This window comes from Bufo gargarizans, chromosome 5, assembly GCF_014858855.1.
Source record: "Bufo gargarizans isolate SCDJY-AF-19 chromosome 5, ASM1485885v1, whole genome shotgun sequence".
NCBI classification, from domain to species: domain Eukaryota; kingdom Metazoa; phylum Chordata; class Amphibia; order Anura; family Bufonidae; genus Bufo; species Bufo gargarizans.
This window is the reverse complement of record NC_058084.1, coordinates 346,920,194-346,943,998: the sequence shown is the minus strand read 5'-3', so window position 1 is coordinate 346,943,998 and position 23,805 is coordinate 346,920,194. Positions and strand designations below refer to the sequence as shown.

The 23,805-nt window shown below is 44.3% G+C and overlaps 1 protein-coding gene across 1 annotated transcript in view; it reads right to left on the bottom strand.

Moving 5' to 3' along the window:
• The window catches only part of JAZF1 (JAZF zinc finger 1), a 301,835-nt gene that overhangs the window by 21,719 nt on the left and 256,311 nt on the right, over positions 1–23,805 (bottom strand). Inside the window, exon 4 of the mRNA XM_044294578.1 lies at positions 4,863–5,032. Coding sequence (XP_044150513.1) covers positions 4,863–5,032 — 170 coding nt within the window. The remainder of the gene's footprint in view (positions 1–4,862; positions 5,033–23,805) is intronic.

Genomic DNA, 23,805 nt, shown 5'->3' with positions numbered 1-23,805 from the left:
GAGGTCTGAAATGGATGTCTAATGGGGAGTCCGGAGAGGTCTCACTGGGGGTCTGGAGAGGTATAATGGGGGTCTGGAGTGGTCTATGGGGGTCTGGAGGTCTGACTGGGGGGTCTGGAGAGGTCTGACTGGGGGTTCTGGAAAGGTCTGACTGGGTGGTCTGAAAAGGTCTGACTGAGGGGTCTGGAAAGTTCTGACTGGGGGTCTGGAGGTCTAATGGGGGTCTGATTAGGGGTCTGGAGGTCTGATGGGGGTCTGGAGGTCTGATTGAGGGTCTGGAAGGTCTAATGGGGGTCAGATATGGGGTCTGGAAATCTAATGGTGGTCTTGAGGTCTAGTGGGAGTCTGGAGGTCTAATGGGGGTCTAGAGGTCTGATATGGGGGTCTGAAGGTCTGATATGGAGGTCTGGCGGTCTAATGGGGGTCTGGAGGTCTAATGGGGGTCTTCTCTGAGGTCTGATATTGGGTCAGAGTGTTACATGGAGGTCTAATGGGGGTCTGATCTGAGGTCCAAAACTGGGGTCTGACATAGAGGTCTAAAGGGGGTTTGGTCTGAGATGGGGGGGGGGGGGATCTCATTTAGGGTTTTATATGAGGGTCTGATCTGAAAGGAAAGAGGGAATTTTTTTGTACTAGCGCACAATATAAAGGGGTGTTTTTGTACTGACGCACTATATGTGTGGTACCGGTATTTTCAGGGCGACTGTTTCTGCAGAAAAGCATTGGGGAGCACAGTGGACACAGTATTGGGGGTGGCAGGATAGGGTGTTGAGAAGGAGGATGGAAAAGTAGGAAAGTAAGATGTCTGTATGTTAAACGCCCCCTGTTGGCTGAGAAGAAATGTTCACATTATCTAATTGTCCTGAGGGGGGCACACAGCTTGGTTGCACACTTCACGAGGGTGGCTGAGGACAACCAGGGGAGGTGTGCAGATTGAAAAGGAAGAGGTCTATGATCTATAATTGTACTGCTATCATGAAAAGGAATAAACTATCCTCTATTTGACAAGCGATTTCACACAAAAGCCTTGGGAAAGAAGAAAATAAAAAGCATCTAATATTTATTCAAGTCTCTGTATCGTTACTTTTTATTTGCCGCTTGCTCCATGTTTGTCAGCTTTCCTGTGGCTCATTAATTTCATTCCCTTCTGACTTAATGGTGTGCACGATATCCTTGAGACAGTCCTTGTGCATTCAAGATGAAGGTGGTGTGATAGGAAAAGCAGGCAGGAACAGCCCGGGCAATAAAAGGAGGGGTGGCAGTCACACAGAGAACAGACAGGATGTAGCAAATTACGAGCCCTCTACCTCTAGCTTCTCTCTTCTAAAGAAACACTTGCCGCAGTCTAGGGATGCCCCCTGGGAAAAGGGACCCCTGTTACAATGGCAATGGCTAGTTTGCTTCCTGACTTAAGACATTGTCGTTTTACAATATGCCCTCCCACCATCACCACTTTACTCATAAACACTGCATTCTTGGGAAGAAAAGGATATGTCTGTGTAATGGGCATCTGTGATTTTCTGATGTCTAAACCTAGACGAAACAGATAAAAAAAATAAAAATAAACCTGCACCGGCCTCTTACTAATTGAGCCGTAATTAAGAACAAGAGCGTCTTACAGTAGGGTTTCTGGATGTGCCATGCTGTACCCACTAACACTAATTTATTGTATCTGGCTGCGCCATAAATATGTTCACACTGTTCGAGGCTTAAATGGACAGGAATAAACATCATGTGAGACACAAGTGTTAGTGAGACAGTCAAGAAGCTGGGGAAGAAAGCCGCTCATACACAGCGGTGACAGCCCCGGGCGCACCTCTGCTGGGGCAGGGGCTGGGATACCATGTTTAATTACACCTCTAATACAACATTTTTTACAGTCCCTCTTTTTTTAACTTACATAATATCAAAAGTCCATTCGCCTCGTGGCACAAACCAGAGACAAAGGCAATTAGGAAAGCAGCTATTTCGGCTGCAGTTCTATTGGCGTGACAAAGCAGCAATGCACAATCTGAACACGGCTTGAGCAAGACGGAAAATATTCATGGGGAGAAGTTACTGAGTTGGGTATCTTTGGATCACAAGTAATTATTGCACACTGCAATAGATATATAATCATAAAGAAGAGTAAATTACCCCATAACCCCGCCTCATAGTTTACTAGTCCCTTAGCGATCTTGAGATGGAAAATGGACATGAAATATGTCTGCCTTTAGGAGATGGTGGAGAAGAGGTGGTTCCTAAGGGAGGTCTGCATTTAAAGGGGACCCGTCACCTCTCCAGACATGTTGTAGAAACTACTTGTATTCTCCATATAACAACATCTATTCTTATGACTCTATGTTGTGCTATTCCTTTATTATTCCTACTGGAATTTATGAATGAATTGTCAGCAGCTTGCAGTAAATGTACAGATGGGTGTCTCTGTACAGTCTGACACCGGTAGCCCTGATTGGACAGAGTGAGACATACCAGTTACTGGTAACACCCAGCAGTACCTTAACTGCAGACAGCTGGCAATTGATTTGTAAACTTCTAGCAAGAATAATAAAGGAATGGCACAGCACAGAGTCATAGGAATAGATGCTCCAGAATTGTTGTTACATGGGGAATGCATGTAGATACTAAGAAATGGGGGAAGGGGAGGTGACAGGTCCTCTTTAAAGGGCATCTGTCAGCAGATTTGGACCTATAAAACTGGCTGACCTGTTACATGTGCACTTGGCGGCTGAAGACATCTGTGTTGGTCCCGTGTTCATATTTGTCCGCATTGCTGAGAAATATGAAATTTTAGGAGCAACAGGGGCATTGCAGTTACACCTAGAGGCTCAGCTCTCTCTGCAACTGCTGCGCCCTCTAGACTTTGATTGACAGGGCAGGTGTGATGATGTTTACACTACCTGGCCCTGTCAATCAAAGTGCAGAGGGCGTGGCAGTTGCAGAGAGAACATAGCCTGTAGGTGTAATGGTAACGCCTCCGCTGCCCCTAGAGGTTCATTTGCATATATTTAAAAAAAAATCAGCAATGTGGGCACATATGAACTCGGGACCAACACAGATGCCTTCAGCTGCCAAGCGCACATGGAACAGGTCAGCCAGTTTCATAGGTACAAATCTGCTGACAGATGTACTTTAAAGTGCACCACAACAATGAGGCTTATCCAGTAATATTGCCTGTCCAAGATAATTTTGTTAAAGGGGTTGTCTCATCAGAGAAAATGGGGGAATATCGCTAGGATATGCCCCCATTGTCTTATGGGTGCCGCTGGGACCAGCATCTATATAGAGAACGGAGCCCCGCAAGGTGGTGGCTGGCGGATTCCGGTCCGGCCACCACCAAGCCGGCTCCCCATAGAAGTGAATGGGAGCGCACCGCGCCTGCCCCATAGAAAATGAATGGAAGGGGCATGCGCAGTGCGCCCTCCTTCACTTGCAGGCCTCCGTTCTTGATGTAGGTGCGGGACCTGCACCTATAAGACAATGGGGGAGTATCCTAGCAATATACCCCCATTGTCCATGATAAGACAACCCCTTTAATATCACTGGTTAGAGCAAAAGCTGGTAGATTTTGCACCTTACAAGCCCAGAAGAGATATAGTCATAAGGTAGGTGTACCCAATGGCATACCAATATCAACTGCTATGGGTCCCAGTACCTGAGCAAGAGTCCTCCACTCTCATGTTTCCCAAGTTAAACAAAATGGCTTCTTTAACATATAAGTAGACCAAGGTAATAACTACAAGTAACTATGGAACCATCATCTGCAGGATACCAGTAAACAATGATCAGAAGGTGAGCGATCAGAGGATCACTGCTGTACTGCCATAGGAAACATTAAGGAATTTGGGTAAATGGGAAGGAGTGAAGCAGTGCGTGATGGAGCGCAGAGCCATCATCGTTCCATTTCCTGAAGTTACTGGATGCAGTTGGTGGTCCTAGTATTGTGGGCCCCATGGTTAATTGTTACGCCCCTGGCCATTTCGACAGCCGCTGGAACATTCCATACGCAGACAGGGGGCTAGTTAAGACACATATGCTTCTTTGAATGGAGCGCTCACTGAACTCCTGGTCACTCACTCCCAACTCACTGACAGCAGTGTCCTTTACAGGGACATGTCCTACTAATTGTAAGACCGTTTATTCGACCTCTATATACCACATTTCAAGGTCCACAGGGAGTATTCCTGTTTTGTGAAAAATAAAGCAACATTCTCTGCTTGCTGTCAGCAAATTAAAATATTTTTGTTAACTATTCAGAATCTGGAAACCTTTCTAGGTCATGTCAAACTGACGCAGATGAACAGCTCACAAGGCTAAATGCACACGATCAAAATTGGGTGTGGATTTGCGTGTGGAAAATCCGCACCGTAGGTCCTACACATTGTATTCTATAAGAAAATGAAATTCCCATCTACACGATGCATATTTTTTCCGTGCAGATTTTTATCAGCGGTGCATATTTTACAATCCATAGCATGTCAATTTATTTTAGTTTTCCTGACCGGATTTTCTCTATTCACGTAGTAAAATCCACAGATTGTCTGGATAAATTTCCCTGCGAACACCTGCGGATTTCAGGGCAGATTCTCCGCACATAAATCCTGGGCGTGTGCATGTACCCTAAGAATCATTGACGGAGATTTATCAAACTGATGTAAAGGAAAACTGCCTTAGTTGCCCATAGCAACCAATCAGTTTCCGCCTTTCATTTTTCAAAGGAGCCCTGAAAAATTAAAGTGGAATCTGATTGGTTGCTATGGGCAACTAAGCCAGTTCTACTTTACACCAGTTTTGATAAATCTCCCCAATGCATTGTGTTTAGGCTTTACGCACATACATAGGAGAAATCATAATCACATTACCTTATATCTCTTTTTACATCCAGGAACTGGACAGGCAAATGGCTTCTCATCCCCTCCATTCATACACATGGAGCTTAGAATTGCTTCAGAACTAATGGCACTCTCTGTGGTCCACGACTCGTCACTGTCTGAGTCTTCATAGTCTACTTCTTCCTCATCATATTCGCTACCTGTGGAAAAAGAGAATATATGAATAGAGCCTATGGCTGATGGTGGACATCATCAGTGAATCATTACTGTGGAACCTTCCTTAATACTGAGGGTACAACATTATAATGAAGGCAAAGTGACATCATTGAGATATGAGATGGACACTGGATCATTAAAATATTTAATGGAGCCAAAAATGCTGTAAGGCTAGTTTCACACACTAGCGGTAAGAGATTCGGCAATGCCAGATGCAGAGCCTGCCGAATGTCTTACCACTAGTGTGAAACTAGCCTAAAAAAACATTACTCACCACTTCTATCTCCTGCCGATCCAGCCCAGATGCGCCAACGGTCCCCCATCTGGTTTTGTTTACAAAGTGCCATCTCCAAGGTAAATGCATTTAGTACAACATTTGACCACAGAGGCCACTGATATGGCTGGTATGGCACGTCATCACCAGTAACTTGTCATGTCAAAGTCATGGACAGCAGTTTAACAAACATCTCATTTAGCTAAAAGATTTGAAAAGTATAGTGGAAAAACACAGGGGCGGACTGGCCATGGACCTTATAGGGAAATCTCCTGGTGGGCCAATACCCAGCTAAGTAAATACGAATCTGATGCTCCCTATACTAATTAATGGTAGGAGCATCAGGGACTTATGTACAGCCGCAGGGGTCCTCCTGAATTCAACTATATCGCTGTCCTCAGGATGGTAATAATATTAAATACTGCAGCAGGTGGGGCAGTATTTGTGCTGCACTGTGGTATTTTGTGCCGGACTGCGGTATTGCTGCCCCCCCTCACACTTCTGTTGTCGACTGTTTGCGTTGTCCCTGCCTACTTGTGTTGTCCCACCTCCTGTCAGTTTGGACCTGTCTACAACATGGGGCCACTGTTAGGGTTTTTTTTTGTCCAGGGCCACTTTAAGTTCCCAGTCTGGCCCTGGAAAAATCTCCGAATTTTATGAGGAAAGTCCTCCATTACTGCTGACTTACGAGGGCAGGGTAAAAGTTGATGGTTTCTGAGGAAAATATGAAGGGCCCCTCCTGAGTAATACAGCCATCATACTAGTTAAATAATACAGCTATACAATGCCATCTAACAGTACCAGTATATATTTTCACATCTCATTTTCCTACACATCCCTTACTTATACCTCTAACGTGCCCATAGGCCTCCTTGCAAGCAGCATATGGCAAATATTGTCCTTTTGGCATACACAGGGCTGGTATGCAATGACAAGCAACGTAATGTTTTTTTCACAAGGGAGCCTATGGGTGATGTATCCCATTGTATGCATGTAGAGTGAGATGTGTCACCATCTTCCGTCTGATATCAGGAGACCCTTCTGATGTATATGTCTCTGACACAGGCCCAGATGTGAATAGTTCTCAATAAGGCCACACAATACCCAAATAGCAGTACTGTACAGTGCTAATAATAATATCACTATGCTAAATACCAGGGGATTATGTCTGGTGTTGACGACGAGTGGTGGAGGCCCCTAAAAGGTGGCCAATTAACCAATTTTGCCCATGATATACTCCAGCCTTGCCTTAGGCAAGTACAAAAGGCTGGCTCCAACTCTTCCACAAGACTCCGTTACACAAGAATTTATACCATCAAATGAAAAAGAGGAGGGTTTTAGCACAAAAACGAGAATGCAAGCAAAACCCACGAACGTTACCTCCCTGCACCGCTAAGCTCTTCGTCTTGTGACTAGCATGAAAAACCTTTCTCCAAGGTAGGGAGCAAAGCATACCATCCCAGTGCCTAAGAGCTGCCCAATGCTTAGGAGCATAATTCTACAGATCATAAACCGTGTCAAATAATATGTTGACAAGTCCTAATGCATTTACTAGCCCTGTGGAATTAATGGGAATTATGTCAGAACATTAATAAGAGTTACAGCAATTACGGTCGCACAGTTCAGTCCCTTAGGTGTGGGAATGAATGGCATTGTAAGGCCGGCCAGGCCTGGGTTCTGTGCGCAGCACAAGGTGTCCGGGCACCTGGAGCTCATTTCTCTTTTCATTTCAATTTGTGTTTTAAGCTTATTAATCAAGCTGTCGGAAGGGGAGCAATGCAATCGAGCGGGTGGGGGGCTCGTTTTACTACTGTGCTGTAATCAAAGGAAACCTGGAAGCTGAGACTCTACAAAATTCAGTACATGGGACTGTACCCTTCTGTGATGGGAACAGTCAAGCGAAAAGTAAAAGATATATGTCATGGAGGGGAAAAAACGAGTTCTTTATACCCTGTAGTGTGAAAGACAGACAAGGAACATGTTCTATGGGGAGGTACCCTACATGTAGTTACTTTCACCAGACTCAAAATGACTACAATTCTCTTAAAGGGAATGTGTCACCTATGACTTTAAACCAGAATGTGTCACCTCTGACTTTAAACCTAGACTAATTAGACCAGATAGCGACGCATATCTTTTTTTTCTAATCTGTTTGTAATTTCTGATTGCAGATTTTTGTATTCTGTTTCCTGAGCATAATTATGGGGGCGGCCATCTTGCCTTAGCTGTTCTTAACAGCATTAAGAGATATGCATTACAGCAGCCGCCATGGACCATAGACACAGTGGTCTGGAGATGATCCTATTGACTTCTATGCAGTGGCGTACCTGCAATAGAGGGCAGAGCCTCGCGACTGCTAAGGAGCCTGAAAGAAGGGGGTTCGGCACACGAAACTTGCTCTACTCTTCCCTGGTTGAAAACAATGCACTTTCACACAGCCACCAATTTAAAGAAATTATTACAGTTTCCATGGTAGTTGTATTAATTCCTATGCACTGAGCTCCCCCTAGTGGTGGCTGCAGCCAGCTAGCTTTGTAATAGAAGAGAAAAAGATTTATCAATGTATTTTTGACAGTTTTCTGGTGTATATACACTGAACAAAAATATAAACGTAACACTTTAGGTTTTGCTCCCATTTTGCATGATGAGCTGAACTCAAAGATCTGAAACATTTTCTACATACACAAAAGACCCATTACTCTCAAATATTGTTCACAAATCTGTGTTAGTGAGCACTTCTCCTTTGCCGAGATAATCCATCCCACCTCACAGGTGTGGCATATCAGGGTGCTGATTAGCCAGCATGAATATTGCACAGGTGTGTCCTTAGACTGCCCGCAATAAAAAATAAAAGGAAATTTGTCAGAAATCTGGGGCATGTTCTGCATTGCCTGGGAGTGATTGACACATGTACACTGGGAAACTAGGTGCACGGGGCCCACACTAAGTTTTGCTATGGGGCCACTATGAGATCTGTATGTACCCCTGCCTCTGTGGGAGAGTTTTCTAGGCCTGCTCTGTGACCTGTGCAGAGGTCAGGAGGTTTATATTATAAGCTGTGATATAACCTATTCTGAATCTATAACCTATGGTGGATCTTGTGTAATCAGATGTTATCTGTCATTGTAATCCTGCCTGTGATAATAATGATGAAAAGTGGTCTGTACAGACCAAGTGGCACCTATTATTAGGCTTATGGTACTTTCACACTAGCGTTATTCTTTTCCGGCATTGAGTTCCGTCCTAGGGTTTCAATACCGGAAAAGAACTGATCAGTTTTTCGGCCTTATATACTATGTTACTATGTAAATGCTGGCTGTCGGGTGGACAAAAAACTGTTGCCAGATAACCGCCGAAACTCACTGCAGTCAATGGGGATCCGGCGGTGAAGTAGAGGATACGGCAATGCCAGATCATGCGAGATCTGGTAGGTTGCTCTGTGCTGGATCTAGAGATGTAAACGAGGACTTACTTTTTTTGCTTATTTGTTTTCTTAAAGTCCCTTCTGACCAGTTCCAGTGGGACTGGAGTGCTGGAGCCTGCTCAATGCAATGCACACATTAGGGAGTCCTCGTATTCCTGAGTGTAAGAAGAAAGCTGTAAATCATCTGCAGAAGGGCAGGGGGCAGCCGCAGCTCATGAAGATAAGGATCCCAGCGCTCAGGTCCTGCTGGAGTTTACCATCAATGATTTAAGGGTCTCTGTCACTAGACTATGCTACCCTCACAAAGGGGGGCATGAGTGGTGACAGATTCCCTTAAAAGAGGTTGTGCCACAAACACTATTCTACAGTTTTCAAACCAGCACCTGGATCTAAATACTTTTGTAATTGCATATAATTAAAAATTTGTATAGCGCCACCTGCTGTTTATTGTTTTCCTTATTTCTCTGTCCACCTAACTGAGGTGGTCGCACACGCTCAGCTTAAATGTTTAACTGCCCCCGGCCGTATGTTCTGTTAGAAGCTGTGGCAGTTACAGGGAGAGAGCTGAAGCAGAAAGGACACGGTCCCTAAGAAAAGACAAGCCCCTGAGCTGTGATAGGTGTAGAGCTGCAGCAGCAAAGACACGCCCCTGAGCTGTGATAGGTATAGAGCTGCAGCAGCAAAGACACGCTCCTGAGCTGTGATAGGTATAGAGCTGCAGCAGCAAAGACACGCCCCTGAGCTGTGATAGGTATAGAGCTGCAGCAGCAAAGACACGCCCCTGAGCTGTGATAGGTATAGAGCTGCAGCAGCAAAGACACGCCCCTGAGCTGTGATAGGTATAGAGCTGCAGCAGCAAAGACACGCCCCTGAGCTGTGATAGGTATAGAGCTGCAGCAGCAAAGACACACACCTGAGTTGCCAGCCTGACATAAATTTAGCAGAACAAATGGAGCAATGAATGGAAAAATCTCTGGATCCATGTGAGGTACAGGGCTGGTTCTAGCTTTGTTAGAAAGGTATTGTCATGTTCTATATGATGTCTGATTTTAACTTTTTACATCAATCATAACATTATCCCTTTAAATAGCTGTCAGTTCAAAGATGTCTGACCAGTAAGTATGACACGGCTCACCCGGGCCAACTCTGGCATTCTTCGTTCTCACACCATGTCCAATCCCACAAGCCCCAGCAGGGGGATAGTTGGAAGGACCCCATACGTGTGACATTGAAGGCAGCTTTCATCAATATTAGGCTAGTTTCACACTAGAGTTAAAATCTTCTAGCAGGCTGTTTCGGCAGAGGCGCCCATTGACTATTATGGTACCCGGCGGGGATCTGGCATTACTGCCGGTAGTCAGCCGAACAAAAATCGCAGTGTTTTTTTTGTCTGGCTGATTCCTGGCACTAATGACGGAAAGAAAACCAGATCCCCCAGGGTCCCATTATAGTCAAGGGGACCAGGCAGTGCTCCACCCCTTTCCGACTATGCCGAATATGATGAACTCCAGCTGTTCCTCTGCTGGAACAGCCTGCCAGAAGATTTTACCGCTAGTGTGAAACTAGCCTTAGCGTGCATGGACCTGTGAGTTCTTCCAACATGCCTGATTTAGGTAAACTTGTATCCCCCATTAATTAAATCTGAAGCATCTTTTCTGACATCTCCGTGTTGTACTGTTCCTATGTAGAAATGCACAAAAAAACAGACAATTTGTTTTACTATTCCCCGTATCATACATTTCCAGGAGGAATAAAACAGAAACAGAACAATGCAGGGTTTATCAAAAGGCCTTTCACATCTATAACAGATTTTAGAGTATACTTCTGCTCTATATACTGTAGGGAGCGGAGTGGAGGAAGATTTTTTTGCAACAGCTTAGACCATTTGCATCAAAACCCACATATATCGTATACATAGATACCTACATATAGATTTTGCTGAGCATTCTCTGCAGATTTTGCAGGGGAAATTTTGCGGGGAAGAAAACTTCTACTTGAACTTACTCTAAACCCATCTCGAGAACTAACCTCTTCCAACAAACCTGCTGTTCTTGTAAGCGCCACTTTATAGATTATAAACGTGTGTGCTCCAGGCTATCTAAGAATATGTGTGCATATGAATGTATTACTTATAAATGTTTTAAGACATGTACAAACACAGAGCTATAGACGCATAAAATTTGTATATAAAATGTAATAGTGTATGAACAAAAGCCTAATGAATTTGTACAATAGATGTATTCAGTATCGTCAGATTTATTCTTTCCCTCCTGCAAAAAAAGTGTAGTTCGCTTTATTTGAAGAAATCTTTATGAAGTTAAAGAAGGTCAAATGTTTGATTAATACTTGACATTTACCTATATTACAGAATACTGGTTTACTCCCAACTGTAAGGTACTTTCTAGTTTAATTATCATAATTTATGCGGTATATAAATCTGTCAGGCTAGTTTAAGCAATAAAATGAAAAAACAAAACAAAATAAAGATTACCTACATCTTTCAGCAGATAAGAAAGTTAGGAACTATATACGTAGTACATTATAAATTGCCAACTAACGATATAAATGTGCTGTACTGCAGGATTACAGTGTACACTCCCCTAGGATAAAAATTTTTCAGATTATAGGATTAATTTACATAAAAGAGGTGGGTATCTGTAAATACTTAATCATGTATTATTTCTCACAGTATGTATAATACACTTCAGAGCTGTATTCACAATTCTGCCATTGTCTATTGATGATTGTTGATTGTTTCCAATGACAACCAGTAGTATTGACATAGCAGCCCTGGGCTAGTAATCTAAGCTGGCAAAACACATTAGATAGCTGTAAGCTGAATGCTTGTTTGGCTATCTCTCCCGATCCTCTTACATAGTGACCTCCACAGTGCCCACCCCTTTAACAGTGACTTCCACAGTGCCCTCCCTCTTAACAGTGACCTCCACAGTGAACGCCCCTTTAACAGTGACCTCCACAGTGCCCGCCCCTTTAACAGTGACCTCCACAGTGCCCACCCCCTTAACAGTGACCTCCACAGTGAACACCCCTTTAATAGTGACCTCCAGTGCCCGCCCCCTTAACAGTGACCTCCACTGTGCCCATTCCCTTTAATAGTGACCTCCACAGTGCCCGCCCCTTAACAGTGACCTCCACAGTGCCTGACCCTTTAACAGTAAACCTCCACAGTGCCCGACCCTTTAGCAGTGACCTCCACAACAGCTGCCCCTTCAATAGTGGCCCCTGCCATCTTAATAGTGAACTTCACAGTGCCCGCCCCTTTACCGGTGACCTCCACAGCGGCCTGCCCCTTTAATAGTGGCCCCTGCCCCTTTACCAGTGACCTCCACAGAGCCCTTCCCCTTTAAGGCTAGGACTACATGACGACATGTGTCGCGCAACATTTTGTCGCACTTATGTCACGCAACAATTTTTATAATGATAGGCTATGGTGTCGCACTGCGACATGCTGCGACTGTGACACGCTGCGACTGCGGCATGACAGTCGCAAAAAATCCATTCAAGATGGATGCATGTAGCAGTGTAGTTGTGCCCTATGTGTTGTGCAGCCCTAGCCTAAAGCTGACCTACAGCAGTGAAGAAAAAGCTGGGACCCCCACAAGATTTGTTTCCAGGTAGCAAGGGATGTGTAGACCAAGTTTAACGGTGACCGCCCCTTTAACAGTGACTTTCACAGTGGCCGCCCCTTTAATGGTGATCGCCCCTTTTAACAGTGACTTTCAAGGTGGCTGCCCTTCAGCAGTGACTTTCACAGTGGCCGCCCCCTTAACGGTGACCGCCCCTTTAACAGTGACTTTGGTGACCGCCCCTTTAACAGTGATCTTCACAATGGCTGCCCCTTTAACGGAGACCGCCCATTTAACAGTGGCTTTTATAGTGGCTGCCCCTTTAACGGTGACCGCCCCTTTATCAGTGACCTAAACAGTGGACGCCCCTTTAACGGTGACCGCCTAACAGTGACTTTCACAGTGGCCGCCCCTTTAACAGTGATTTTCACAGTGGCCGCCCCTTTAACAGGGACCGCCCCTTTAACAGTGACCTCAACGGTGCCCACCCCTTTAACAGTGGACTCCACGGTGCCCGCTTCTTTAACAGTGAACTTCACGGTGCCCGCCCCTTTAACAGTGAATTCAACAGCGCCCGGCCCTTTAACAGTGAACTCCACAGTGCCCGTGTAAGGTTATATTTCCCTACCTCGTGAGATTTCCCTACCCCGGCATTCTGCGCCTGCACGGCACACCTCCTCATGTCATGTCCGGTGCGACCGGAAGTGACGAGGGTAGGGAAATCCCACGAGGTAGGGAAATATAACGTTACACCCGTCCATTTAAGGCTACTTTCACACTTGCGGCAGGACGGATCCGACAGGCTGTTCACCCTGTCGGATCCGTCCTTCCGCTATTTCGCCGTGCCGGCGCTCCATCCCTATTGACTATAATGGGGACGGGGCGGAGCTCCGGCGCGGTACGGCAGTTCGCGATGAGAGGCCGCTGGACTAAAAAGTCGGACATGCAGTGCACTGCCGAGCTGCGCCAGAGCTCCGCCCCCGTCCCCATTATAGTCAATGGGGACAGAGCGGCGGTCCGGCGAAATAGTGGAAGGACGGATCGGACAGGGTCAACAGCCTGTCGGATCCGTCCTGCCGCAAGTGTTAAAGTAGCCTAATAGTGGCCCCTGCCCCCCATGCATGTAGCAGTGTAGTTGTGCCGTCATACGTCATATGACTGAATATTTCAGGACCTGTGAACTGCTAAAACCTGTGATCAGTTTTTATGGCAACCTGGAGTAAGACCTGCGAGCTTCTATTGGCTGATAAGGGACATGTGACCGTGTGTATGGCAGTTAGGATGGCAGGCTTGTATTGGCTAATGCAGGTCTTTTTTGGGAATATTTCAGGAACGGTATGTCCTAGAGAGCTGAGACCCCCACAATATTATTTCCAGGTAGCAGGGGATGTGTATACCAAGTTTCGTTGAAATCGATGGTTGCGTTTTTGAGTTTTCGCGGAACATATATATATATATATATATATATATAAAGTCCTTCTTTATGTATATAGAATAATATGGCTCTGCCTGATTGGAGCAGAATTATTTTTCCAAGTCTGGTAGCTGAAAGCTGCATGAGAGATTGCCTTTAATATTTAAACTTTAACCCCACGGCCATAAAACGGATGGCGGTGTAATCTATCCCTTGTCTAGATTATGGCATACGCAGGAAAAAACATGGTGTAGTTTTCAGAAAACAAAGCAGGACATTTTCCACCTCCAGTCACGGGATGTTAATGGCATTCTGGCAAATGTTTAAACGATCTCCACGCCGCCCCTCCATCAAACACTCAGCAAGAATTAAAAACAGTTGGGGCAGAGAAAAATTAACATCTGGTACAAGCTTATACTGTATGCGCCTTCGAAGCACTCCCCTAATTAATGTGGTTTTGGCATGTGTTGCTGGAGAATGTAATTATAAGATAGAAACACAATTCTGAATACGCTTACTAACAAACTCCCTGGCCGCATATAAAGAGGCTTTCCAACTGTTTAGAGAACCAAGTGGATCTTCTAGGCTTGGAAGAGGAAACACTATTGGGTGTATGAATGGGAACAGGAATGATACATGAACACTACAGCGAGCTAATATATGAATCACTGAATAGTATTCACAACTCTTCTGGGTTTAGGCTGTGTTTCAGTTAGGTTTAGGCTGTGTTTCAGTTAGGTTTAGGCTGTGTTTACCCTTGAGCTTTATGCTTTCCATAGGGGGCTGTGCTATAGCACAGTCTGATGCACTATTTTTACAGTCAAAGATACCTGTAATCCAATGGGAACCTAAAAACTGATCCAACATAGTTGTCATGGCTCCTTTATGAAGGAAAGCCATGATGCTAATGTGGATATAAATAAATGTAACTGTATTCTCCTCTTTCAGGTGACCACACTAACGTGGAGGATGCCCAACTCTCCCAAGATGACAGATGTCGAAGGAAAGAAGGATCAGGCACTTGGATTTCAACATGCCCAATACTTTTGTTCTCAAGTAAGATAAGTCACTGCCATAGATGTCCTCCCCCTCTCTACAAGCAATATCCACAGACGCATGCTCGGCCAAGCCAAGCGTGCATGTGTATGGGATGGGTTTGGACCGACAGCTGTTAGCCATAAACTATCTGAGGTGTATGGCTGGCTTAATTCCTAAAGGGCATCTGTCAGCAGATTTGTACCTTTGAAACTGGCTGACCTGTTCCATGTGCATTCAAGGCATCTGTGTTGGTCCTATGTTCATATGTGCCCGCATTGCTCAGAAAAATGAAGTTTTAATATATGCAAATGAGCCTCTAGGCGCAACGGGGGCATTGCCATTACACCAGAGGCTCTGCTCTCTCTGCAACTGCCGCACCCCCTCCACTTTGACAGGGACAGGTGTGATGATGTTTTCACTGCCTGGTCCTGTCAATCAAAGTGGAGAGGGCGCAGCAGTTATAGAAAAGGCAGAGCCTCTAGGTGTAATGGTAACGCCCCCATTGCTCCTAGAGGCTAATTTGCATATATTAAAACGTCATTTTTTTTCAGCAGTGAGGCACATATGAACATGGGACCAACACAGATGCCTTCTGCAGACAGATACGCTTTAAATTCATTTAACGGATCTGAAACATCTGATACTATAGAATCATGTCAGTTTAAGGCCTCATGCACACGGCCGTTGTTTGGGTCCGCATCCGAGCAGCCGTTTTTGCGGCTCAGATGTGGACCCATTCACTTCAATGCGGCCGCAAAAGATGCGGACAGCAAGTTGCTCCGTTCCGTGGCCCCGCAAAAAAAATAGAGCATGTCCTATTCTTGTCCGTTTTGCAGACAAGAATAGGCATTTCTACAATGTGCCGCCCGTTCCGTAAATTGCCGAAGGCACACGGGTGGCTTCAGTTTTTTGCGGATCTACGGTTTACGGACCGCAAAAAAAACGGTACGGTCGTGTGCATGTAGCCTAAGGCTGAGTTCACATCTGCACTGTGAACTCCAGCAGTCTGTTCCGACAGAGGAAAAGACTGCCGAAGTTCACCTTATCTGAAATAGCCAATGCACCGCCAGATCCCCATTCACTGTAATGGGATCCGGCGGTAAACGGCCCGCTTTCCGGCATACATGTTGTGTGTAGCATAGTACAGTGCCGGAGTTCACAACGCAGATGTGACCCCAGCCTTAGGCATTCCAGATTATGGGAAGTTACTATTGTTCATAAACCATTTAAATCGTCAAGGGATTAAGAATTGCTAATCCAATTTTACAAGAAACAAACATCTTAAAATGTAACTTGCAGAACCTGTCTTCAAATAGCGATCTTGGCCTCTCCTTGTGTACATAACTTTTTAAGATGCTGGACAGCCAGATATATGCTCTATGTATTCTGCACTATATAAAGTGACATCGTAGCCCTAATCCCACATGAGGCCCTGACTGCGTCTCTTTGATGTCCGTGCTACTTAGGATCGACCTGATTAATTAGAAGTTTTAAAGTCTGATCTACAGGGATCCCCCCACTGTGGCCGAGGCTCTGAGATGTCACCTGCGGAGTTTGGCACACAGCTCTGTACTCTCAGACGTGGTACCGTTTAGGACCACAGTGTAAAAGGCCTGTAATGGGTTTAATAAAGTAAATGGAACAACAAATGCAAACCATATTTAGGCTTCTACTAGCCCCTCACTGTGCTGTTTGGGGAAACTCCAGTACAACGCGCTTCTTGTCTGGTAAGGCTGATAAAAGTAGCACGGTGAATTACCTAAAAACACAATTGTGTTTGATGGCAGATTAATAAGTAAAAATAGAATTAATGGATTTTAATATTAGATTTAAATTGAAAACATAACTTTTTTCAAACAATAAAAATTGCTACCTCGACTTCCAGGTGCGTAGCTTGACACAGCCCATAACCTAGCGCCATTCTCATCCCTGCTACAAACTATGGAGATTTATTTCAGACCGCCATTTCATACATCACTGTAAAACTGGAGTTTGCTGGAGTAATAAGCGCTAAATGTATTAGAGGGCACCTGTCAGCAGATTTGTACCGATGACACTGTCTGACCTGTTACATGTGCGCTTGGCAGCTGAAGGCATCTGTGTTGGTCCCATGTTCATATGTGCCCGCATTGCTGAGAAATATGAAGTTTTTATATATGCAAATGAGCATCTAGGAGCAACGGGGGCGTTGTCATTACACCTAGCGGCTCTGCAGTTAATGAGGACTCTGGAAGCTGCAGGTCCCATCCTTACCCTTCATTATCCCTGCTCTACTGTATTACTTTTTGCATTATTCCTGTACTTTGGCATTATTTGTGAATAATACTTGCATGTGGTATCATTATATGTTTCTTTACTCTCTATGCTATGGTGTGTATTGTCCCTGTCTCATCACTGTATAACTAACGCCTGTGCTGTAACTCCATTATCCTGGTCTCGCGATGTCACTGTGTGCACTATCCTTGTTCTATGATAAGGCTGTAACTTTATTATCCCAGTACTGTGACATCACTGTGTGCATTATTCCTGTACTGTGACATCACTATGTACATTATCCCAGCATTGTGACATCACTGCGCACCATCCCTGTACAATGACAATACTGCACATATTATTCCAGTACTGTGACATCACTGTGTGCACTATCCCTGTACAGTGACAACACTGTGCATACTATCCCAGTAATGTGACATTGTTGTGTTTATTATACATGTACTGTGACATCACTTTGTGCACTATCCCTGTACTGTAACAATGCAGTGCACAGTATACCAGTTTTGTGACATCACTGTGTGCACTATGTTTGTTCTGTGACAACGCTGCCCATATCATCCCTCTATTTTGACATCTGTGTTTATTATGCATGTACTGTGACATCACTGTGTTTATTATGCATGTACTGTGACATCACTGTGTTTATTATGCATGTACTGTGACATCACTGTGTTTATTATGTATGTACTGTGACATCACTGTGTTTATTATGCATGTACTGTGACATCACTGTGTTTATTATGTATGTACTGTGACATCACTGTGTTTATTATGCATGCACTGTGACATCACTGTTTATTATGCATGTACTGTGACATCACTGTGTTTATTATGTATGTACTGTGACATCACTGTTTATTATGCATGTACTGTGACATCACTGTGTTTATTATGCATGTACTGTGACATCACTGTGTTTATTATGCATGTACTGTGAAATCACTGTTTATTATGCATGTACTGTGACATCACTGTTTATTATGCATGTACTGTGAAATCACTGTTTATTATGCATGTACTGTGACATCACTGTGTTTATTATGCATGTACTGTGACATCACTGTGTTTATTATGCATGTACTGTGACATCACTGTTTATTATGCATGTACTGTGACATCACTGTTTATTAAGCATGTACTGTGACATCACTGTGTTTATTATGCATGTACTGTGACATCACTGTGTTTATTATGCATGTACTGTGACATCACTGTTTATTATGCATGTACTGTGACATCACTGTGTTTATTATGCATGTACTGTGACATCACTGTTTATTATGCATGTTGTGTGACATCATTGTGTTTATTATGCATGTACTGTGACATCACTGTGTTTATTATGCATGTACTGTGACATCACTGTTTATTATGTATGTACTGTGACATCACTGTTTATTATGCATGTACTGTGACATCACTGTGTTTATTATGCATGTACTGTGACATCACTGTGTTTATTATGCATGTACTGTGACATCACTGTTTATTATGCATGTACTGTGACATCACTGTGTTTATTACGCATGTACTGTGACATCACTGTGTTTATTATGCATGTACTGTGACATCACTGTTTATTATGCATGTACTGTGACATCACTGTGTTTATTATGCATGTACTGTGACATCACTGTGTTTATTATGCATGTTGTGTGACATCATTGTGTTTATTATGCATGTACTGTGACATCACTGTTTATTATGCATGTACTGTGACATCACTGTGTTTATTACGCATGTACTGTGACATCACTGTGTTTATTATGCATGTTGTGTGACATCATTGTGTTTATTATGCATGTACTGTGACATCACTGTTTATTATGCATGCACTGTGACATCACTGTGTTTATTATGCATGTTGTGTGACATCATTGTGTTTATTATGCATGTACTGTGACATCACTGTTTATTATGCATGTACTGTGACATCACTTGTGTTTATTATGCATGTTGTGTGACATCATTGTGTTTATTATGCATGTACTGTGACATCACTGTTTATTATGCATGTACTGTGACATCACTTGTGTTTATTATGCATGTACTGTGACATCACTGTGTTTATTATGCATGTACTGTGACATCACTGTTTATTATGCATGTACTGTGACATCACTGTGTTTATTATGCATGTACTGTGACATCACTGTGTTTATTATGCATGTACTGTGACATCACTGTGCACATCATTTAATTGCTGAGTATACAAAAAGTATATTCTCAAAACTATTAGGAACTGTTAGAGAAAAGTGAGTCAGTCTATTCCAACAGGGCCTAACACGACTTAGGAAAAAGATGGAAGGATATTTCTCCACTTTATCTGTTGTGTATTCTGAGAGCGGCTCTGTGCCAGTCGCTGACACCCGCTGTGGCAGTCCTAGGTACATTAGTAGGATTACTTCAACAAAATATTTCTAAAGACATTTTGGAAATGTGGATGTGCCAGGGTGGTTATTCACTGCCAGGGTGGTCCTCTAATCCACAGTGTTCATTACAGTAAACAGTATTCTTGAAGCTGCAGCCTTCAAAGCTATATCTAGATTACAAGGAAAGGCTGTGCATCAAAGAAAGTCAAAAATAAGGTAACCACGTGTCCAAAATTCTGTGCTTCAAGTTTGCATACTTGTTTGCCTTTACACTATCCAAAATGAGTAATAACTGTCCACAGCCTACAGCATAGAGAGTGCCTAGAGGACATTTAGGAGCCTCAATCAGTGGAAAAAATTGCAGATTGGTGTCGTCCCACCCCCCTGATGTAAAAAATCCAGAGGTTTAACCTGATGACAAGTTAATGATGCCTTTGAATGGTTCCAAGCAGTACTCCCTACATTAGGGCCACAGATTATCTGCAGAGTGTCGCAACTAAATGACAAGACATAATTGAATGATTTTGCACATGTGGTATAACGGCGATAACTTTATTTGTACTTGTTCCGTTTTTCGTTTTATGAGGGCTAAAGTATACAAAAAGTGTAAAACAAAAAAAGTATAGCCCGTTGAATTGGCCAATTTACCCTAAAGTATTAAAATGGCTTGCCCATTTTGATACATAATATGTGTACCGTATAGTACACATGGCTGTGGCGATGGTTTGGGTTAGTGTGGGTGGTGTGTTTCTTTCTCTTTATCTGTATATTATTTTATCATATTTTTAATTTACAGATGCAGCAATCAGCTGTTATTTGTGAAGAAACCTTGGCATAAAGGTCCAATCACACGACCAAAATGTTTTACTGTCCGCAAATTGTGGATCCGCAAAACACGGATACCGGACGGGTGCATTCTGGTTTTGCGGAATGCCCACGGCCAGCCCTGTGATAGAAATGCCTATTCTTGTACGTGATTACAGACAATAGGACATGGTCTAACTTTTTTGCTTGGCCGCGGAACAGAACTATGGATGCGGAACCGAACTATGGATCTTTTGCTCCCCATTAAAATGAATGGGTACCCACCCATTCCGAAAGATTGCAGAATGGATGCGGACCCAGAAATATTATCGTGAGAATGGACCCTTAGACCCCTTGCAGACTAGCGTGTCCGGATTATGTCAGGATGCGTTGCGGATGCGTTCAGTGAAAACTGCACGATTTCGCAAACAAAGCCATTCAGTTTTGTTTGCGATCGCGTTCAGTTTTTATTGCACGGGTGCAATGCGATTTACTGCGTTTTGCATGCGCATGAAAAAAAATGAATGTTTACAAACAACATCTCTTAGCAACCATCCGTGAAAATAGCATTGCATCCGCACTTGCTTGCGGATGCGATGCGATTTTCATGCAGCCCCATTCACTTCTATGGGGCCAGCGTTGTGTGAAAAATCGCTGAACATAGAACATGCTGTGATTTTCACGCAACGCAAAAGTAATGCATAAAAACCGCCGCTCATGTACACAGGCCCATTTAAATGAATGGGTCCGGATTCTGTGCAAGCGCAACGCGTCCGCATCACGCATTGCACCCGTGCGGAATTCTCGCTCGTGTGAAAGGGGCCTTAGAGTTAAATTTCCCTGCAGCGCCGCCACAGGAGAAATTAGGTATGACACAGTGCCCATTCAAATCATTGAGTCTGTATAATGCAGGAGAAGACAGACTGCGAAATGCTCTTTATAAATGCTTGAACCTGACCAAGAGAGGAGGATCTAGAACATGGCATCCAGTTTATTAAGAATTTCCTAACAGAGAATATGAAATGTCGGGGGCAGGGCCAGAATTGGTTTTGCCCTTCATGGTGTCATTGAAAACATAGTATTTTTTTGTGGTATTCCCCCCCCACCCCTTCCTATTTTCTCTTAAATTTCTCCTCAGATTTTCACTGAGCCGGTCACAAGTCAGACAGCTTCAGGATTGGTCAATTTGGTTGCTGGGCAATTTTGCCCAGCGTTGCTATTGGTTAGATCTGTTGCTGCCTGGTTGCTGGGCTTATTTTCGATTTTTAAATGGAACTTTGATTGGTGATGGGACCTTTGTTGCGGGAATTTCGGCTATTTATGGAGCAGTACTTATATTGAGGATTCAGTCAGCGTGTCAAGATTCAAGCTGGAAGTTCGTCCCGCCTGCCCTCCCAAAGATATGTTGCGGTCTTTGGAATTTTTTTTTGGGGGGGGGGGGGGTTAGTCGCCCAGCCTTCTGGGTGGTTAAAAGATAAGTGGTAATGGACCTTATTATTTATGGGTATTTCAAATTTATAATGGTTTATTTGCTTTTGGTTACCCCAAAAATTTTATAAAGACCGCGGCCATTTAATCCATACTGAATTTTGTTATTATTTACGATATTGTTTGTTTATTGTTCAATATGACACCATTTGGCCCCTTTCACACGAGCGAGTTTTTCGTGCGGGTGCAATGCGTGACGCATCCGGACCTTATCCGTCACGCTCGTGTGAAAGAGGCGTTAGGCCTCTTTTAGACGGGCGTTGCGGGAAAATGTGCGGGTGAGTTGCGGGAACACGCACGATTTTTCCGCGCAAGTGCAAAACATTGTAATGCGTTTTGCACTCGCATGAGAAAAATCGCGCATGTTTGGTACCCAAGCCCGAACTTCTTCACAGAAGTTCGGGCTTGGGATCGGTGTTCTGTAGATTGTACTATTTTCCCTTATAACATGGTTATAAGGGAAAATAATAGCATTCTGAATACAGAATGCATAGTAAAATAGCGCTGGAGGGGTTAACATTTTTTAAAAAATAATTTAACTCACCTTAATCCACTTGATCGCGTAGCCCGGCATCTCTTCTGTCTTGATCTTAGCTGTGTGGAGGAACAGGACCTGTGGTGACGTTACTCTGGTCATCACATGGTCCATCACATGATCTTTTACCATGGTGATGGATCATGTGATGACCGGAGTGACTCACCACAGGTCCTGTTGCTGCACAGAGCTAAGATCAAGACAGAAGGAGATGCCGGGCTACGCGATCAAGTATCACGATCGGCGTAACTGTCACATATGTGACACGGAGGGAGGAACAGAGGGAGGCCCTGCCCTAGTGAGAGGGAAGGTGGTGACCCCTGACTCACCTTGCGGCTGGCGCCTGGCTGCCCTGTCGTCCCTAGACGGGTTCCTCACCCGTACGCCGATCACGTGCCTAAAACCCTGGCTTTCCCTAGGATGAGCCCTAGATAGTGAACAGGGCGGTGGGAACACTAGTCCGCACCACTAACTCTAAAGGAAAACACCAAGGGGAGGACAGACAATACAAACTAAACATATAATCCCAGGTGGGCAACAACAGGAGACAACAAAAGCCCAACAGGGATCCGGAGGGTAGCACTCTGGAACAACAACCAGATTCTCAGCTCCAGTGGGTCAGCATAGATGTCCAGGCAGGAAGCTCTATAACTGGCAACAAGAGAAGTGTGAGAGGAGAATATAAGGAGTTTGGGAGTGGCAGACAAGAAACAGCTGAGGAGGAGAAGCTACGGATCCCTGAGTGAGACAAAAAGGATAGCAAGGCAAACACAGAAAACAAACACTAAGAAACACCGTGATCTTTAGACATAGAGTGCGCAGCCACCCGCTGCGACTTCCTGACCCCGGGTATAACGGAGTCAGACGTGGCTCTTGACACCCTCGTGACAGTACCCCCCCTTTCACAAGGGGCCTCCGGACACTCAGGACCAGGTCTCTCCGGATGAGAGACATGGAAAGCCTGAATCAACCTGTTGGCGTTTACCTCTGACGCTGGAACCCACATTCTTTCCTCGGGACCGTAACCCCTCAAATGCACCAGATACTGAAGAGAGCGGTGGACCCGACGAGAATCAACAATTCTGGATATTTGAAACTCCAGATTACCATCCACAACAACAGGAGGAGGTGGCAGCGGTGATGGTTCTAGAGGTGGAACATACTTCTTGAGCAACGACTTATGGAAGACGTTATGGATCTTAAAAGTCTGAGGTAGCTCCAGGCGAAAAGCCACAGGGTTAATGACGGCTACAATTTTATAAGGACCAATGAACCTAGGACCCAGTTTCCAAGAGGGAACCTTCAACTTAATATTCCTAGTAGACAACCACACATAGTCATTCACTCCTAGGTCCGGACCTGGCGACCGTTTCTTATCGGCCATGCATTTGTATTTACCACTCATATTTTTCAAGTTAGCTTGCACCTTCTGCCATACCGATGAAAGAGATGAAGAAAACCGTTCCTCTTCGGGAACCCCAGAAGACCCCCCCTCTTTGAAAGTACAAAATTGGGGATGAAAACCGTATGCACCAAGAAATGGTGAC